At 43.7% G+C, this 17,878-nt stretch overlaps 1 protein-coding gene across 1 annotated transcript; it reads left to right on the top strand.

Moving 5' to 3' along the window:
- Positions 1-377: 377 nt before the first annotated feature.
- LOC125932963 (B-lymphocyte antigen CD20-like) lies at positions 378-14,704 on the top strand. The gene is made up of 7 exons (XM_049645740.1): positions 378-558; positions 6,703-6,877; positions 7,297-7,416; positions 8,598-8,654; positions 9,649-9,888; positions 10,666-10,767; positions 11,655-14,704. The coding sequence occupies exons 2-7, from the start codon at positions 6,719-6,721 to the stop codon at positions 11,871-11,873; spliced, it is 897 nt and encodes a 298-aa protein (XP_049501697.1). The 5' UTR covers positions 378-558; positions 6,703-6,718; the 3' UTR covers positions 11,874-14,704.
- The last annotated feature ends 3,174 nt before the right edge of the window (positions 14,705-17,878 follow it).

Genomic DNA, 17,878 nt, shown 5'->3' with positions numbered 1-17,878 from the left:
ACGAGGACCCTAAGTGCGGGCAAACGTGGACAATAGTTGCAGAGGGATACCTGCAATACTCCCGAGCAACCGGGCTTACTGATTCCTGAATCTCTCTGCTTGGATGACTTCTCCCCACCCACTCACTCCTAAAAGTGAAGTAAAAAGGTAAAAGTCCTAGCAGCCCATCTGTAGAGAGTTTCTAGAGCCCTTCTTGCCCTTGGGGACCCACCGTCCACACCTGCTTACAGGGTGGGGGCTGCAAAGTTCTTCTAATTAGGGGAGCGTAAAGTACGCCAGGCAGTCCCCTGGGATCCTTTTCGAGAAGTGAAACCTCGTGGTAAGGCAGAAACTTTTTTGTATATCCTTTGGCTCTGGCATGTGTGCATTAAACCAAAGTGATTGGGGCAAAGGCCAAGGTAGCAGAAGCCACTGATTTCCTGTCACCTGGTATCTATCAGAGGCCCCAGGCCTGCCCTATGTCACTCACCTCCTGTGTACGTGGGACACCAGCAGTGGAAGTGAACTCGGCAGCCAGCATCCGAGTCAGCCTTGCAACCTAAGGCCTCAGACACTCAGGTAAGCAACCAGTTTGCTTTGTTTAAGCGACTAAAAAGGGGGCGTCCAGGGGGCTCCGTCGGTTAAACGTCTAACTCTTGATTTCGGCTTCGGTCATGAGCTCACAGTTTGTGGGCTCCAGCCCCGCATTGGACTCTGCACTGGCGGTGTGGAGCCTGCTCGGGGTTCTCTCTCTCTGCCCCTCCTGCACACTGTCTCAAAATCAATAAAAACTTAAAAAAAAAAAAAAAGACTCAAAGGGAGTGACGCGTAAAGCATAGGATGCTTTTGGAGACTCGAGTTTCTCGGCTTTCACCCGAGGGCTTCCCCGGTCGGGTTTTCTGACAGTGTCACAAGTTGAGGAGGGGTACCAGGCTTTGCTGCCCACCCGCTTTCTGAACCACTCCCTCCCTCAAGAAAGGCGCTGGCCAGTGAACTGGGTGTCCTGAACAAAAGCAGCAGACTGTAGCACGTAGACGAGAGCGTGGTTACCAATCTGCTGGGCTCCAACCGGAGCTCCACCGCCTATAAGGTATCTACAGTGGTTCACTTCCACTGCTGGTGTCCCACGTACACAGGAGGCGAGTGACACAGGGCAGGCCTGGGGCCTCTGATAGATACAGGCAAGTCACCAAACCTCTACATCCCTGGTTTTACTCACGCACAAGATGGGGGTGACAGTTAACACCCGCTGCTTTACATAAGATTAAATGAGCTAAAATCCTAAGGTTCTCAGAACCACCTGGCACTGAAGAAGAAAATAATCAGCCGTGGTTATAATGAAAATATTTCCATTTCTCTTGCTTTGAATGATTTGGTCTCCAAAGCTATGCTGCTAAATGTGAATACCCCAAATGTTGTTAAACCTCGCAGGCTAACATGTTCTGGAGGGGACTGGACGACGGGGGGGGGGGGGGATATGAAACGGAGCATCAGATCCCTCCTCAAATCCATCACAAAAGCCTGCAGTGAGAGTGGGCACTGCAGATGAGGAAGATCTAATGAAGGGCAACAAAGATGAGCTTTAGCCATGTCATAATTGTTTCCTGAACCAGTATATAATGTGACCATCTTTCCCTGTTTTCCACAAAATGGCCTGATGTCACTGATCATCAGGTGAGGTGACATGACCACCTTTTGGTCCAACATCCGGCGGGCTCACGTGGGAATCTTCGCTGAGGAAGTCGTTCGGTTTAACATCTATTGAGCTCGTAGTACATGGAAAGCAGGTTCTCCACGTAACCCTAGCAGGACAGCCCTTGGGGAACATACCCTCAGTTAGAGGAGAAAACAGCTGAGGACAAGTAAGGAATACAGAGAGCTGGGGCCTTTGAAGGAGTCCGTGCCGGGAACAGTCCCAAGGAGGTGAATGTCTAATGGGGAGACCGCGAAGGGGGCAGGAGGGGAGCATTTCAAAGCGGAGAGGGAAGAGAGAGGAAGATACCTCCAGACCAGCGGTCCAGCGGGGAGCGGTGCGGTGTGGCTTCCAAATGGGATGCCACGATGCTCCGTGAAGGCCATGGGGTGGGGGGCCAGGCGCAGGTTTTCCCAGGAAACCAAGACAGACTAGACAAAGAGCTGAAGCTCAGGTCGAGCAGGACTTAAAGCAGTGATTCGGGGCCTGCTCTAGCCGCCCCTGTGGAGGATGGATTAGACGAGAGCAAGACTGAAGGCAGAAGAGTACGATTTTTGTGCTCAACCAGCGGAGGAAATGAGAAACTCAGGGGGTGACACTGGAGGTAGAAAATGGTCCGCATGCAAGAGAAGACACCTTACAGAGGAAGAAGCAGCAGGACTTGGGCCCTGACTGGGCGTGGAGGTGAAGGGGCTGGAGAGAACCGCGGCTCCAGCTCTTGGAACCTGGGTGCCAGGGGGACAGAAATAAAGCCATCTGAGTGCTCACGCCTGAGGAAAGGCCGCTGACTCTGCAGGGCAGTCCTTGCACAAAGTGGCCTCAGCCCAGCGGCTCTGCCCACCTGCTGCGAGGCCCCCAGAGGGGACGGGTGGGGAAGAAGTGGAGGAACAGGGTGGAGGGGCTCTGAAGACGCCGGGGATGACAGAGGGGGGCCTGGGCAGTGGCTGCTGGATGAAAGGAAGGGGCTTTGGGAATGGGGACGTTGCGGTACATCTCAGTCCCACGAAAGACACAGTTATCCTCTGAGCGTTTACTACATTATAAATTGCAAATTCTCCCACGTTCTCAGGCAGTACTTTGAGTAGCGAGGTCACAGACGTGGCAGGCCCCAGAGCTGGGACGGGCACTTTCTGTGGCACGCGAGTGCACACGGACTGAAGACACAAGACCCGCTTGCCCTGAGGGGCTGCCATCCTGGAGGAAGCAGGGGGGCTGGAGAGGGGCTGAGGAGCCCAGGCAGAGGGAATGGAAGTAAGAACATTCCTCCTCAGAGCTCAGCGCACAGGACCAGAAAGGGCAGAAACCCAGAACTATTTTGAGTGGCAGGGGAGGAAGTGGAGGTAACGAAAGCTAGGCAGCTTTGAACTTCTCATTAAGTGATGTAATTACTGGACCTAAACAGTCATTATTCAAACCCAAACCCATACAGGCTGTGAGACTGTCCTGCAGTGGATGCACCCAGAAACAGTGGTGCCTTTGAAAAACCAGAAGAGATTTGCAGAAGTCGCTGTAATAGAGTGAGGCAGTGTCAGATAAACCGAGCCCTGAGGGTGATATAGTTTAGTGAGCACAGAATCCTGCTGTTACCACATTTTGGCCAATGTGCTCAGTCACCCCTGCGGATGTACGAACCGGGCTTTGAGCAGAGCTGTGTGCCGGGCACTGTTTTAAATCACCGTGAACAATTAAGAAACAACCACAGGGCAAAGCTGCGGGAATCTACAATATCCTTGGGAGTGTGTGGTCTAATTTTACATATTCCCATACAATGAAAATTTTCAGTTCCTGGTCGACAATGCCCTGGCATTGAAATATGTACATATTTTAGAAAGCTTATTTCCATACAAAATGATGGGTATGTTTGTGTTTATAAACTATTTTACAGTAATATGTGTTGAAGCCTTCACAGGAGTACAGTTGCCATAATGAGACATCATTTTTTTAAGCTTATTTATTTATTTTGGGAGAGACAGAGAGTACAAATGGGAGAAGGGCAGAGAGCGAAGGGGGGAAAGACAGAGGTTCTGCAGCAGGCTCCACACTGACGGCAGAGAACCCGATGAGGGGCTTGAACTCATGAACTGTGAGATGATGACCTGAGCTGAAGTCAGACGCTTAACCGACTGAGCCACCCATGCATATTTTTACCAGTGAAATAAAATATGTCCCCCCAGTGGCCATTACTGCCATTAGCCATTACAGATACAGCCGCAGCAGAACTTGCTTACGTTAAGAGGTTTATCTCACCAGTAACAGTGACACAGCCTCAGGCAGCTGAAAAATAAGGAGAAATTCAAACCACACTAGTCCCATCATTTCCTTCTGTCCAGATAATTGATGACCTTTGCTCTTTAAGTTGTCCTCGCTAAAATGAGCCCCCTGGAGAGGAATGTGGTGACTCCCAGCCCATTCCCTTCCTACAAATGGGGAAACGAACCAACCCCTCTGAACCTGCATTTCCACACCTGCAAAAAAAGACAAGATGCCTTCTGGGTAAGACAGGTGTTGGGCGACCTGGAACTAGATGTGCAGTAACCCCGGCACATAGAGGATGCTCCATAAACAACTACACGACATGGTCTGGCTGTGGGGCCGCAGAGAGAGCACCGGCCTCAGAGCCGCGGTGACTGCCTTCTGGTCGGCTCTGTCACCAGGTGCAAGGTCTGTGACGAGGTGCGGCCCATCTCTGGGCCACAGTTTCCTCATTTATCAAATGGCCACAATGGTTTCTGAGCTTCTGACCAGCTCCCAAAGTTCTGCCTGCTGGCCAGAATCAATCTGGAGGCTCCTTAGAGGCCTACCTTAGTACACTCCTTTTTGTCAGTCATCTTGTTGGGTGTGGTTTGTGGTGCAAAGCACCGAGACCTCCAAGACCGCATGACATCTGGTAATCGGCAGGTGGGGTGAAATCAAGTGCAGAGCACCCAGCCGAAGTCTCCTCTGTCCTCCTGACAGGGAGTGTGTTTTCAATTGCTTTATAGTAGTCATCCAAACGGCACATCCACCTGAAGTAGGGAGAGGTTCATAAGTGAAAGGCTGAACCCCTGGCCTGCACGGGGGGCAAAGCAGCCATAGATGCCTCATTGAAGAGGTCCGAGCCCTCACTTCCGATCTCCAGTAGTCATGTAACTGGGAACAAGGGACTAACTATTCTGTGCCTTTGCCACCTTTTCTACAAAATGAAAGCAACAGTTCATCCCTTGTCTACTCTGTGAGGCTTCAATGAACTGAGGATGCGAAATCTCTTTGTAACCACACACTGGGTGCAAACGTAAGGCCTGGGTGACTCCCAAGGACCTGTCCTATACCACAGTGCCGGGCTTGGTGTGACTTCAGTACGATAAGCAAGCTGGACAGACAGTCTTTGTCTCCAAGGCTCCTTACGTGACTGACAGCCAACAAGGACGAGACCAAAGGTGCATCTCTAAGGAGAGTTCCAGGGCCCAGGAAAGACCCGATAGAATTCACGTAAGTAGCTCACGCAAACATAAATCCCAAGACGAAGCACAAGACGAAGAAAACTGGGCAGTCTTAAAACATGAGAGCTGGAAAGGGTCTCAGTAATAATCACCATCTAACTTCAGAAATGAATAAAGCATGAATTCTGAGAAGAAACAGCACTTGCTCCTTTCTCCCCATGTAGGAGGCATTTTCACGTCTGAACTTCTTTCTCACAACATGTCTGCGACAGGGACGTTGTTCTCATTTTTCCAATGGGGAAAAACATAGAAACTAATGCTTACAGAGGTAATAATAGTAAAAACAAGAATAGCGACAAAAACAGGCAATAATTATTCAGACATGGGTGCTTTACATGCATTTATTTCCTCAGTAATATTAAGAAACTATTCAATCCAGGCCCCATTTAGATACTGAACAAGACAGATAAGGTCTCTGCTTTGAAGGGATTTATATTCTAGTGGGAAGAGACTGACCGTAAACAAGCAAGCAGATAATCAAGGTAATTCCCTGCAGTGATACGGGCCACGTACAGAAATAAAACGGGTGGTGTGAAAAAGACGTGCTGTGGACCGAGGATTGGGGGAAGGTTTTTCTGAGAGGCTGACATTTGAGATATACCTAAATGAAGACACCAGCCACACACAGCTCATCAGTCCATTTGAGTCTTACAGAAACCCTATACCGTAAGACAAGAATTATTATTCCCATCTTACAGCTGAAAAGCACAAGGCCCAGAGTTTAAAGAATTTTCCTGTAGTTTCACCGCAAACAGAATTTGATTTAAACCTAGGCAACCCGTGTCAGGAGGCCACAGTCTTACATACAACCTCTGAGAACCTCCTTAAAGTGATTACTCAAGGTTGCAGAGTTGGTGGTAAAGGAAGACTAGAATCGGCCTCTGTTGACTAAGGACGGTCCTCATCTGACTCTCCCTCTCTCTCTCTTTTTAACATGTTTAAGTTAAAGAGACATTATGCCAAATTTAATGTTTTAAAATGTTTTAAATTTAATGTTATGTTAAATTTAATGTTAAAGAGAGACAGAGACAGAGCACGAGTGGGGCAGGGGCAGAGAGGGGCTCGAACTCGTGAACCACGAGATCATGACCTGAGCCGAAGTCAGACACTTATCTCTCATGATGCCTCTGGCCCATCACAATGGACAAAGGCAGAGAAGCAAAAGGACAAGGAAAAGTCAGTACAAAATACACTTTCCAATATGAGAGCGTAAGAAAAGCATTCAGGGATGAGAAACAACCAGGACATGTTTCTTCTCAACAAACTGTGCTCAAACAGGACATGAGCATGGTGTTCTCTTCCATGATAAAGTATGCCCCAAACATTGTTGTCAAGAATACCGGCAGGATTTCCAGGGGCCCTATGTCCTTGCCTGAGATGCTAGAACATAGTAGTGGGCTTTGCCTCAGACCCAAAGCCACTGGGAAAAGTCCATGCCTATCCTCAACGACACTCACGGAGAGAATAAAGGGAAAAGTATGCCAATGCATGAGACAAAAGACCGCTGAAAATCCTATTCTCTCTCTCCCCCGTTTTATTATTTATTTTTAGGAGTTCTGAGGGTGAAATGGCGACACCCAGAAATTCAATGAGTGGAACTCTCCCAGCAGATGCTATGAAAGGTCCGACTGCCATGAATCCCGTTCAAAAAATAATTCCCAAAAAGATGCCTTCGGTGGTGGGCCCTACACAAAACTTCTTCATGAAGGAATCTAAGCCACTGGGGGTAAGTCAACTGTGCTCCGTTCCATATCGGTGAGACTCTCCGGCCTAGACAAGCAGAGGCTATAGACCAGGTACAGGATGCAATCCAACGTGAGGTGTCCTTTATGTCGGACACAGCGTGCCAAATCAGGGATGTACAGAGAAGTTGTCACGGTGATCTTATGTCTCCTTTTGATTTTGCGGTCTGCATATTTAGGGGTCTCCCATCCCAGTTTGTCACCAGCATCCCAGACATACCTGTCTTGGAAATGCCCCAGGTGGTGAGGAAAGCGGATCGCAACAAGACAAAGATCTTGGCACCTTCCCCACTTCCTTTAGGCGTTTTACACAGCCCCGGGTCCGGAATCAGGGCTTCCAGCCTTTGCTTTCTGACTTGATGAGGACTTGACTTCCTCATCAGACCCCTAATTCTCTCTCCAGGCTGTCCAGATTATGAACGGGCTCTTCCACATGGCCCTAGGTGGCCTCCTGATGATCCACATGGAGGTCTATGCACCCATCTGTATGACTGTGTGGTACCCTCTCTGGGGAGGTATTATGGTGAGTAACAACTAACAGCCCTTTGGGCAGTGATGCAGACAAAAAGGTTTAAAAGCTCCACAACAGCATGCTAGATTATTTCTGTGTTGAGGCAAGTATGTGGCTGGGAAATAGGTTATGAGGTGACAGTAATTTAGCGGAAGGAGAGGTTGACGGAACCGAGTATGAATCTCCCTGAGTCAGTGGTCACACTTCATGTACATTCAGAAAGAGGTGCCCTGCATGGATCTACACAGGGAAGGAAGACCGTTCAAAGCAGGACTCTCCAAAGTCAATGTGGAGAGGGGTGAGAAGGGCACTAAACATTTGGACTGTGCGGCGGGGTGTTTCCGGAAGCAGGAAGGAGCAGGCGCATCCCATTTCCTCCCACCTACTCCTTCTTCCTACAATTCTCTTTAGCTACTATCTCAGGTGGTGAAATCAGTCCCATCGCAAATGAATCTCCTTTGGCTGACCAGCAGAGCAGCAATCTGTCATGAGCAATCCCCATGACTGTTTCGTGTACACGTTTTCTAGCCGCGTCTGGGTGCGGTACAGAGGAGTCATGTTTATATCCCCATTAGACTTTCACAGTTACTACTAGAAAGATATGCCCAGGACTGAGATTTTCAAAACAAAGAGAGATGGATGAGAGCAAGCGTCCCCTCCATTTCATAGCTTGAACAAGGAAGATGGGAAATGATCACCATCAATTCCTGTAGCAGCAAATGTTTTAACGGCGTGTGCCCGTGGCACTCAGGCCACCTTGATTCATTCTTCCCTGGCATCACAATCAGTGAAATCACTGTGAACTCCAAAGAGAAATTCCACAAACTTAAAAAAGAAAAGAGAGAAACTAAAAATAAAGCTTTTAAATTCACAGTGTTAGTATTCGTTGGCACAAAAACTTGTGTTCTGCCTCTGGTCTTACTATATTCCTGGTCGCAGCTCCCCAGTTAGTTGCATAAAAGGCATCAGCTGAATATAGCTGAGCATGCAAAGAGGAGAACTATGACTGCTGAAAAATGAATGAATACTGCAAAAATGGCTGGACAGTTTGGTGAAAGTGGTTGGAAATGTGGATAGCTTTTTAACAACCAGTTCTCCATGTTAAAAGCCATCTCCCTCTCTGCCTCCCTCCCTGTCTGCCTCCTCTCCCATCTATCCCATACCTTCCCCACCCACCACCTCTCTTTTCACAGTATATCATTTCTGGATCACTCCTGGTAGCAGCGGAGAAAAACCCCAGGAAAAGTTTGGCAAGTAATCGTATGTCCTTCTTCCCCACGCATCCGAGAAATGCCTACTTTCTCAGTTGAAAACAAAAACACTTACACACCTTTGGAATCACAGTAGCACTGAGTTCTCTCTCAACCCCAAAAGGCAAAAGATTCTCTAGAACGCTGTTGTGATTTTATTCATGAAAAACTTGGAAATGAGGCCTACCTGAATTATGTCCGTGGAAACAGAATTAAAGGCAGACCAAAGAACAGCCACATGCTTATGGTCTTATGAATGTTAAATGTGTGAGACTAACAGGTCTCTTTGAAAGCCGTGTGCTTTCTCTCCGACCACCGTTGAGGAAAACTCTAATCAATACTGTGATTAACTCAATCCTCGCCAACTTTGAGCAAGTCGGTTTGCCCCTCCGTACCTCTAAAAAATGGTGGTGCCATATGGTCATGAGTATGTAATGGAGTAACATACGTGCAGGTGCTTCAGAGGCTATATAAGGAGCTACAGAGGGTCTTGTCCTATAGCCCTCCCAACACACTTACACCCAGGTCATGAGCTTACCAGCAAGTTTCCTCCCCCAAGTTTTTTATACTGACTAATAAGCTGTTACTGACTTGTGGCACTTCCAAAGCCAGTGACGGATGGAGTGGATTGAAATGGCTCCTCTCAAGAGGTGGTCTGCTAAACTCAGTTTTTGAAGAAAAAAAAAATATTTAGGAAGATCAAGTTGTTTTTATTCTCCAGATACAGCAAGTCCTACTGACTTGCAATCTGTAGGTCCTACAGCCAGGGATGAACTATATAGGTCTGAAAATAACCATCAATAATCCCATACTATTATGGTACCTGTCACTTATATTTTCCTGGTTTGACCTTCTATCATCCCTGCAGGTAGAACTCATTCTGACAGTGCAGTGCCTTTATGAATGGGAGGAATGGGATCTGGAATTCCTTCCTAGCTTGTATTCTCCAAATGAAATCAAACCCCATTAACATGTCTTTATGTCTCCATTTCAGGTCAAAGGGAAAATGATAATGAACTCACTGAGCCTCTTTGCTGCTATTTCTGGAATGATTCTTTTGATCATGGACATATTTAATATTGCAATCTCCCATTTTTTTAAAATGGAGAACCTGAATCTTCTTAAAAGTCCCAAGCCATATATTGACATCCACACCTGTCAACCGGAGAGTAAGCCCTCTGAGAAAAACTCTCTGTCTATAAAATATTGTGACAGCATACGATCTGTTTTCTTGGTAAGTGTGAGACTGGATTTCTTCTCAGGAAAGAAGTCTGGCATTTTTATTACGAGTGCCAACTCTGGATCCAGACTGGCTACATCTGCTACTTACTGCCTATCTGGCTTTGGGGCAAGAATTTTAACCACATTCTGCCTCAGTTTCTTCAACTGTAAAATGGGGAAAGTGCCAGTACTTACCTCACAGGGCTGTTTTGAGCAGTAAGTTAACACATACAAATACATTTAGAACTGGTACACAGAGGGTGCTACGTGTTTGTTTAACATTTTTATATTAGTATCGGTTAACATTTATTAGCTTGATTAAGGTGAACATTGAAGAAGCACCTAAGTTTTATGAACACCTTTTGCCTCAGTGAGTTTTTAGTGGAGACTCTGAAGGGGAAAAATGCATCTCCCGAGTATAGACAGGTTTCCTTGGTTGTGATACCATAACACCTAAAAAGCTGGATACAACTTAATTTGGGAGTCACTGATTAATTTTTCCTACATAGAATTGATTCTTCAACTAATTGCTGCTACCTTATTTCCTATCGGCAACATGCATTAACCGTCTGTGAAGGCAGCTGTGCTAAGGGTCGGGGTTATGAAGATAACTAGTAGTGTTTACAGTTGGTCATTACTCACCTATAGAATTCATCTTCTAAAGAACCCATCTTCTATAGAACGGATCTTTTAATCATTTAATTTTACCCAAGAGTCATTTACTGAGTAGCAACCATAGTCTTTAAGCTGTTATCACATTCTTGCCTTCACTTTTTCTGTCGTTCCTCAGAGCATTTTTGCCGTGATGGTGGTCTTTACCTTATTCCAGAAACTTGTGACAGCTGGCATTGTTGAGAATGAATGGAAAAAACTGTGCTCCAAACCTAAAGCTGTGAGTAGTAGCCATCCTGTCCACTAAGCCCCTCTAGGAAATCACATCTACAAAAAATCATTTCTGGAGAATGTAATCTGACGTAACTTTGAGACTAGGAGCTTCGTGAAAAATGGTCTTGGCAGATTTCTGGAAAGCAGAGAATACCAATAATGAGGAAAAAGTGTCTTGAGATTTGAAGCCAGTCTAAAGGTTAGACAGAGGATACAGCCCTGCAGTACGTGTGCTCACGAGCCTTCAGCTCTGCCCCGCTCCGGGCGTCCATCTTGATTTCGTGATCCCACATGTAACGTGCGGAAGCCGGACAGGCTCATGAAAGCACTGGTTCGTCCACTTCATTTCCCAGCATTCCCCTCCCCACCCCGCCCCACCGCCACCCTTTCATCAGATCCCACTTCCAAAACTATGGGTCAAAGAGGCTCCACAATTGGGAGATACGAATATCCCCGTGACAGAGCTGCATCAACTGCTTCAGAACCACAGAATGTTAGATTCCCGACACAACCTAGAGACTGTCACAAGTCCTTCATTTTGCAGATGAGAAAAACAGGACTAGAGAGAAAATTACCTTCCCAAGGTTATAGGCAATAAGAGGCAAATCAAAACTCGAATCTAAATTCGCCCATTACTGCAGCGTTCTTTCCCAAAATACTGTGTGATCATTCCAGGCAAAGTGGCAAATATCTGCTGATCTTGCAGATGAGCTTTGATGGGTGATTTGGTGAGGATCTGGGCACGTGGGAAATCAGTCCTGGTATCTGGAGGCATATAGGAAAAAGCATAAATGGCACAGAAAACAGGAGGTCTTTGATAGACATTCACAGACACTGCTGACAAATGCACCAAAAGTAAAGGTCCAGAAACGCTTGTTTAATTTTGTATTCCAGGATGTAGTTGTCCTGTTAGCTGCCGAAGAAAAAAAAGAACAGCTAGTTGAAATAACAGAAGAAGCGGTCGAGCTGACTGAAGTATCTTCCCAACCAAAGAATGAAGAAGGCATTGAAATCATTCCAGTCCAAGAAGAGGAGGAGGAAACGGAAATGAACTTTCCGGAACCTCCTCAAGACCAGGAACCTTCACCGATAGAAAACGATAGCATTCCTTAAACTATTCTTTTTCTGTCTTCTGTTTCCTTTTCTTAGGCATTAGTGTTCACAGCTTCCAAGAGACGTATTCACCCTCATTTCCTGAGGCCCTCTGCAGGCACCCTCCACATGTCTCTCTGGCCTTCGCACGGAGTGACCACAGCTCACTGGCACTCGCTCGCGCTCGCTCGCTCTCTCACGCAGAGAATCCAGCCATGGCAGGCGACTATGTCGGCACGTTTCCTGTCTGGGGCAGCTTACTGAAATTCAAACAAGGCAGAGCAAGGGCTGCACCTCGGCAGTGCTCACCGGCCTCCTTCCCGGGCGAGGCTTTGCAGTAGCGGTCGGAGTAGAGGTTCCACCTCGTCCCTCTTCAACAGAGAGACTCTGCCCCTGATGAAAAAGATAAACCACTGTGCAGGCCATCCCTACACTTCCTTTAATTCCTTCCACATCTACGTATGTTGTGGAGTCCCTGGTGCACCACTGTCCTAAAGAGAGTAAAAAGTAATGGTAGGGAGGTGAGATAAGGAACTAGTCCAGCTATCTTTCTACGGGGCTGACACTGTGGTACACTCTTAGAGTGCCTACACCCCACCAGGGAACTTCTTAGTGGCCAACACCCAGCTCTTCCTTCGTACAAACAGCGCAGCTTATAAATGGGCATGTCTGTATCTGTCTTAACTTTCCCTAACTCCTGCTCTAGGCTCTTGGTTGCACTGTCTACCTACTTTCAGCCTTTAGGCAAGAGAAGAAAGAATCAAAGAAGATGCCATAATGAGTACCCACATCTTAAATGATAATCAATGGTTGCATTTGTAGAGTAATTTCCATTTCACAGAGTAGTTTATCAAATAATTACATTTGATCTTCCATCATCAAGAAAAAAAAAATCCCTATCCATATTTTTCCAAGTGATTCAAAGAGGCTAAGTAACTTAAAAATAAGTAAAGGTAATTTGCTAATGGTCACAGCTAGTAATTTTGAGAGCCTTCTTTTGTACCCATATCTTCCTACTCTAATCCTAAAATGTTTTAAATAACCAAACAGCCTGTATAAACTACCTGAGCAAAGTCAACAGGTTTTAATAAGCGCCTACTCTCTGATTAGCATAAAATAGGTGTTCGGAGAGACACAGAAGAGTCAGAAATCAAGTTTTGCTTCTCAGGGATAAAAAACACAGACATTCACAACATTTGGAAAACTACTTACATCATTAATATATACTTGGTTGTTAGGTTACATAATGCAGACACTAAGTACTATGGACATTCTCAAAAAAGATCATGTTTGAAAATAATGTAATTAGTTACAATGCCAAATCTCAGGTAATCGCTATCCTACTTCTCAATTCCTGTTCCTATTCAGAGATACTAGTACCTTACATAGGAAGAATGTTTATAATCTATCAATTACATTTGGGCATTTTCTATACGATAAACCCTGCCAGATTCTGGCAGGTCAACAGTCAAAGCAATTTCCATGCCTTGTGATATTTCTACTTTGTTAGGGACCACCGATAGAAGATCATTCCTGTGCTTAGAAAAAAAAAAAAAAAGAGATGAAACATCTCTATATGTAAAGTCCTGAAAATTAGCCTTAAGTAAATAAAACTATATTTGTGTTCTTGTCTGAAACAGATGATTCCAACACAGTGTTTTCCCAGTCTTCTCTATTCTTGTAACGTCAGACCACAAGGGAGGCTCCTATAGCCTTAAGTTTATATTCACATAATCCCAATACGGGTTTGAACTGTGGGATGTCAGGACATCAACTATGTATATCAGTGTATTCTTTTTTTTTTTAATATTTATTTTTATTTTTGAGAGAGAAAGAGAATGTGGGTGGGGGAGGGACAGACAGAGAGAGGGGGACAGAGGATCCGAAGCAGGCTCTGTGCTGACAGCAGCAAGCCCAATGTGGGGCTCAAACTCACGAACTGTGAGATCATGACCCGAGCCAAAGTCCAACGCTCAATGGACTGAGCCACCCAGGTGCCCTCGGGTGTCAGTGTATTCTTACACACATGCATTCCCAAGGAAAGTTTTCACAGAAGATTTAATAATCGAATAACTGATTTCTCACATTGAGCACTCCGGAATGTGCCTGAAATAGGCGGCAGGCACTCCTGCCTTGAACTAGAGGAAAGGGAAGACAGCAATGGCAGACCAAGGAAAAAACTAATGAGAAAACCTTCAAAGAAGATAAGCTCTGTCTTCTATCTTATTTTCTCCATTTCTGAAATATATGTGAGGATCCCTCTCCAAAACCATTGTGTCTTTAAAAATTTTATTTTATTTTCTTGGGGCGCCTGGGTGGCTCAATCGCTTAAGCGTCCAACTCTTGGTTTTGTGAGTTTGAGACCCTCATCGGGCTCTGCGCAAGCAGCATGGAGCCTGCTTGGGATTCTCTCTTTCCCTCTCTCTCTCTGCCCCTCTCCACTCATGCTGTCTCTGTCTCTCAAATAAATATATAAAGAAAAAAGTTTAAAAAAATAAATTTTATTATATATATGTATTTTTGTTCAAGTATAATTAACGTAATGTTATATTAGTTATTTTATTCATTTTTATGATCTCAAATCATAATCAGTTTGTACTAACCTCACATAACTCCTTTTGAGACACCATTAATGTCTATTATTAAAGAAGAACGAAAATCATTGCTATGACTTTTCTCCCCAATTATCCTTTTGGCAATTTGTTCCTTAGAGGGTGACTGACCATCCCAGTCTGTCTGGGACTGAGGGATTTCCTGAGATGCAGAACTTTCAGTGCTAAAACCTAAATAGTCAGAGGCAAACCAGGAGGGTTGATCACTCCAGTTCATAGTAATACATAATTGTACCTGGCTGCAATCACTACATAATATAATGTTTTTTTATAATTAACATTATATCATAAATATTGTTCCTTATTGATATATAATTCTCATAAGCTATTTAGTTGCAACTTAGTACTTCACTAATCAATACAGAATAATTCAATATTCCTCTATAAGTGAGTACTAAGGGCCTTTTTTTTTTTTTTTTTTTTTTTTTTTTAAATCACTTTTGGAGCTGCAGAATGTGATTTTACACTTCAAACATTGACAAAGTCTGTCAATAGGAAGTAATGACATATGTTAAAAGCCAGGAAATTAATTTTACACTTTGACAGGTAAATAGTCAAAGATCCAATACATATAAATGGTAGCTTCAGACTGAGTTAGCACGAGTTCATTTATGGATTTGATATGTTTTAAAAACCTAAAACATTGATGGGGAAGGTTCAAATCAGAAATTTTCCTACATTAAGTCTGCAGTGCTTTTTAACTTTTATTTATTTAAGTAATCTCTACACACAATGCAGGGCTCAAACTCACAACCCTGAGATCAAGAGTCATGTGCTCTTCTGACTGAGCAAGCCAGGTACCCCAAGTCTAAAATTCTTAAACGGGTTTCCTTTAATTTAAAAGCTGGTTGTATGTTCTGAGCTAATGAGGACCAAGTAATATAAAATGAATATGGTAGGATCATATGGTGGCAAAAACAAAGCTAATTTCAGATTATTCTCTGGAATTATGTTTGCTCTTCACTCATCACTTCCCTTCCTGACTTACTAGAAAAAACTTATTCGTGCCTCCTATGCATTCTTCTGCAAGAGAGAACAAAAATCCTAAAGTAATTCATTCATCCAAAAATATTTGTTGATCTCAGGCTTCTGATGAGCAAAAATAAGCAGAGATCCCTCCCCTTAGAGCCTCACTATCTGATTGGAGAAACAGACAGTAGCAAAATATCCACCAGGCACCTACTATGGTCAAGGAATACTGTAAAGTATAGAGGGGTATACCTAAAGATAAGAGAAGCTCCAAGTCCTCAAAACTTGTAGTGCTTAATTAGAGATGATTTAAAAGTGTACCTATTATAAGCAAACTCTCAACAAAGTTGGTATAGAAAATATGTACCTCCACATAGGGGCACCTGGGTGGCTCAGTTGGTTAAGCGTCCGACTTCAGCTCAGGTCACGATCTCGCGGTCCGTGAGTTTGAGCCCCGCATCGGTCTCTGAGCTGATGGCTCAGAGCCTGGAGCCTGCTTCTGATTCTGTGTCTCCCTCTCTCTCTGTCCCTCCCCCACTCATGCTCTGTCTCTCTCTCTGTCTCAAAAATAAATAAACGTTAAAAAAAAATTTAAAAAAACAAAAAAGAAAAAAGAAGAAGAAAATGAAACAAGTGAAAATATCTTAATAATATGTTTTAAAAATTAAAAAAAAAATATGTACCTCCACATAATAGAGCATTTATGACAAACCCACAGCCAAAATCATACTCAACAATGAAAAAAATGAAAGCTTTTCCTCTAAGATCAGGAATAAGTATGCCCAGTCTAATTACTTTTATTCAACAATGTATTAGAAGTCCTGGACATAGCAATTAGGCAAGAAAAAGAAATAAAGACATCTGTATTGGAAAGAAAGAAGTAAAACTGTCACTATTTGCAAACGACATGATACTATATATAGAAAACCTTAAAAATTCCACCAAAAACTCTTAAGCTAACAAATGAAATATGTAAAGTCAGAGGACACAAACTTACCATACAGAAATCGGTTGCATTTCTATACACTAATAATGAGCTACCAGAAAGAGAAATTAAGAAAATCCCATCTACAACTGCATCAAACAGAATAAAAGACCTAGGAATAAATTTAAATAAGGAATTAAAAGACCCGTACCTGAAAACTGTAAGACATTGATGAAAGAAATTTAAGATGACACAAATAAATGAAAAGATACACTGTGCTCATGATCTGGAAGAATTAATGTTGTTAAAAATGTCCATACTACCCAAAGTAAACTATAGATTCAATGCAATCCCCATCAAAATACCAATTTTTGCATTTTTCACAGAACTAGAACAGAGAATCCTAAAATTAGTATGGAACCAAAAAAGACCCAAAATAGCCAAAGCAATCTTGAAAAAGAAAAACAAAGCTGGAGGTTATCACAGTCTTTGATTTCAAAACTATAGTACAAAGCTATAGTAATCAAAGCTATAGTAATCAAAACAGTATGGTATTGGCACAAAACAGATATACATCAATGGAATCAGACAGATATACATCAATGGAATAGAATAGAAACCCCAGAAATAGACCTACACTTCTATGGTCTATATTCTTGTCCCATATCAAAAAAAAAAAATTTAATGGGCAGAGGACTTAAATAGACATTTTTCCAAAGAAGACGTACAGGTGGACAACTGTCACATGGAAATATGCTCAACATCACTAATTATCAGAGAAATGCAAACGCAAACCACATCAGATATCACCTCACACAGATCAGATTGGCTATTACCAAAACAGACAAAAAGTAACAAGTGCCGGTGAGGATGTGGAGAAAAGGAAATCCTCATTCACTGCTGGTGGGAATGTAGACTGGTGCAGCCACTATGGAAAACAGTAAGGAGGTTTAATTTCCTCAAAAATTAAAAATAGAACTATAATACAACCCAGCAATTCCACTTCTGAGTATCCAAAGAAATAAAAAAATTTATTCAAATTTTCAGAGATATAGGCAAGTCCATATTCATTGAAACATTATTTATAACAGCCAAGATATAGAAACAACCTAAGTGTCCACTGATAGATGGAGAAAGGTGTGTGTGTGTGTGTGTGTGTGTGTGTGTAATGGAATATTACTCAGCCATAAAAAATAATGAAATCTTGGGGCATGGGGTGCCTGGGTGGCTCAAGCAGTTTAGCGTCTGACTTGATTTTGGCTCAGGTCATGATCCCAGGGTCATGGTATTGAGTCCTGAGTAGAGCTCTGCACCAAACATGAAGCCTGCTTAAGATTCTGTCTTTCTCTCTGCCCCTCTCCCTCTCTTTCTCAAAAAAACAAAAAGAAAGAAAGAAAGAAAGAAAGAAAGAAAGAAAGAAAGAAAAAGACAAATACCACATGGTTTCATTTATATGTGATATCTAAAAGACAAAATGAATGAATAAACAAAACAGAAACAGACTCATAGCTACAGGAAAC

Source organism: Panthera uncia, chromosome D1, assembly GCF_023721935.1.
Source record: "Panthera uncia isolate 11264 chromosome D1, Puncia_PCG_1.0, whole genome shotgun sequence".
NCBI lineage: Eukaryota > Metazoa > Chordata > Mammalia > Carnivora > Felidae > Panthera > Panthera uncia.
This window is presented reverse-complemented; position numbering and strand designations above follow the sequence as displayed.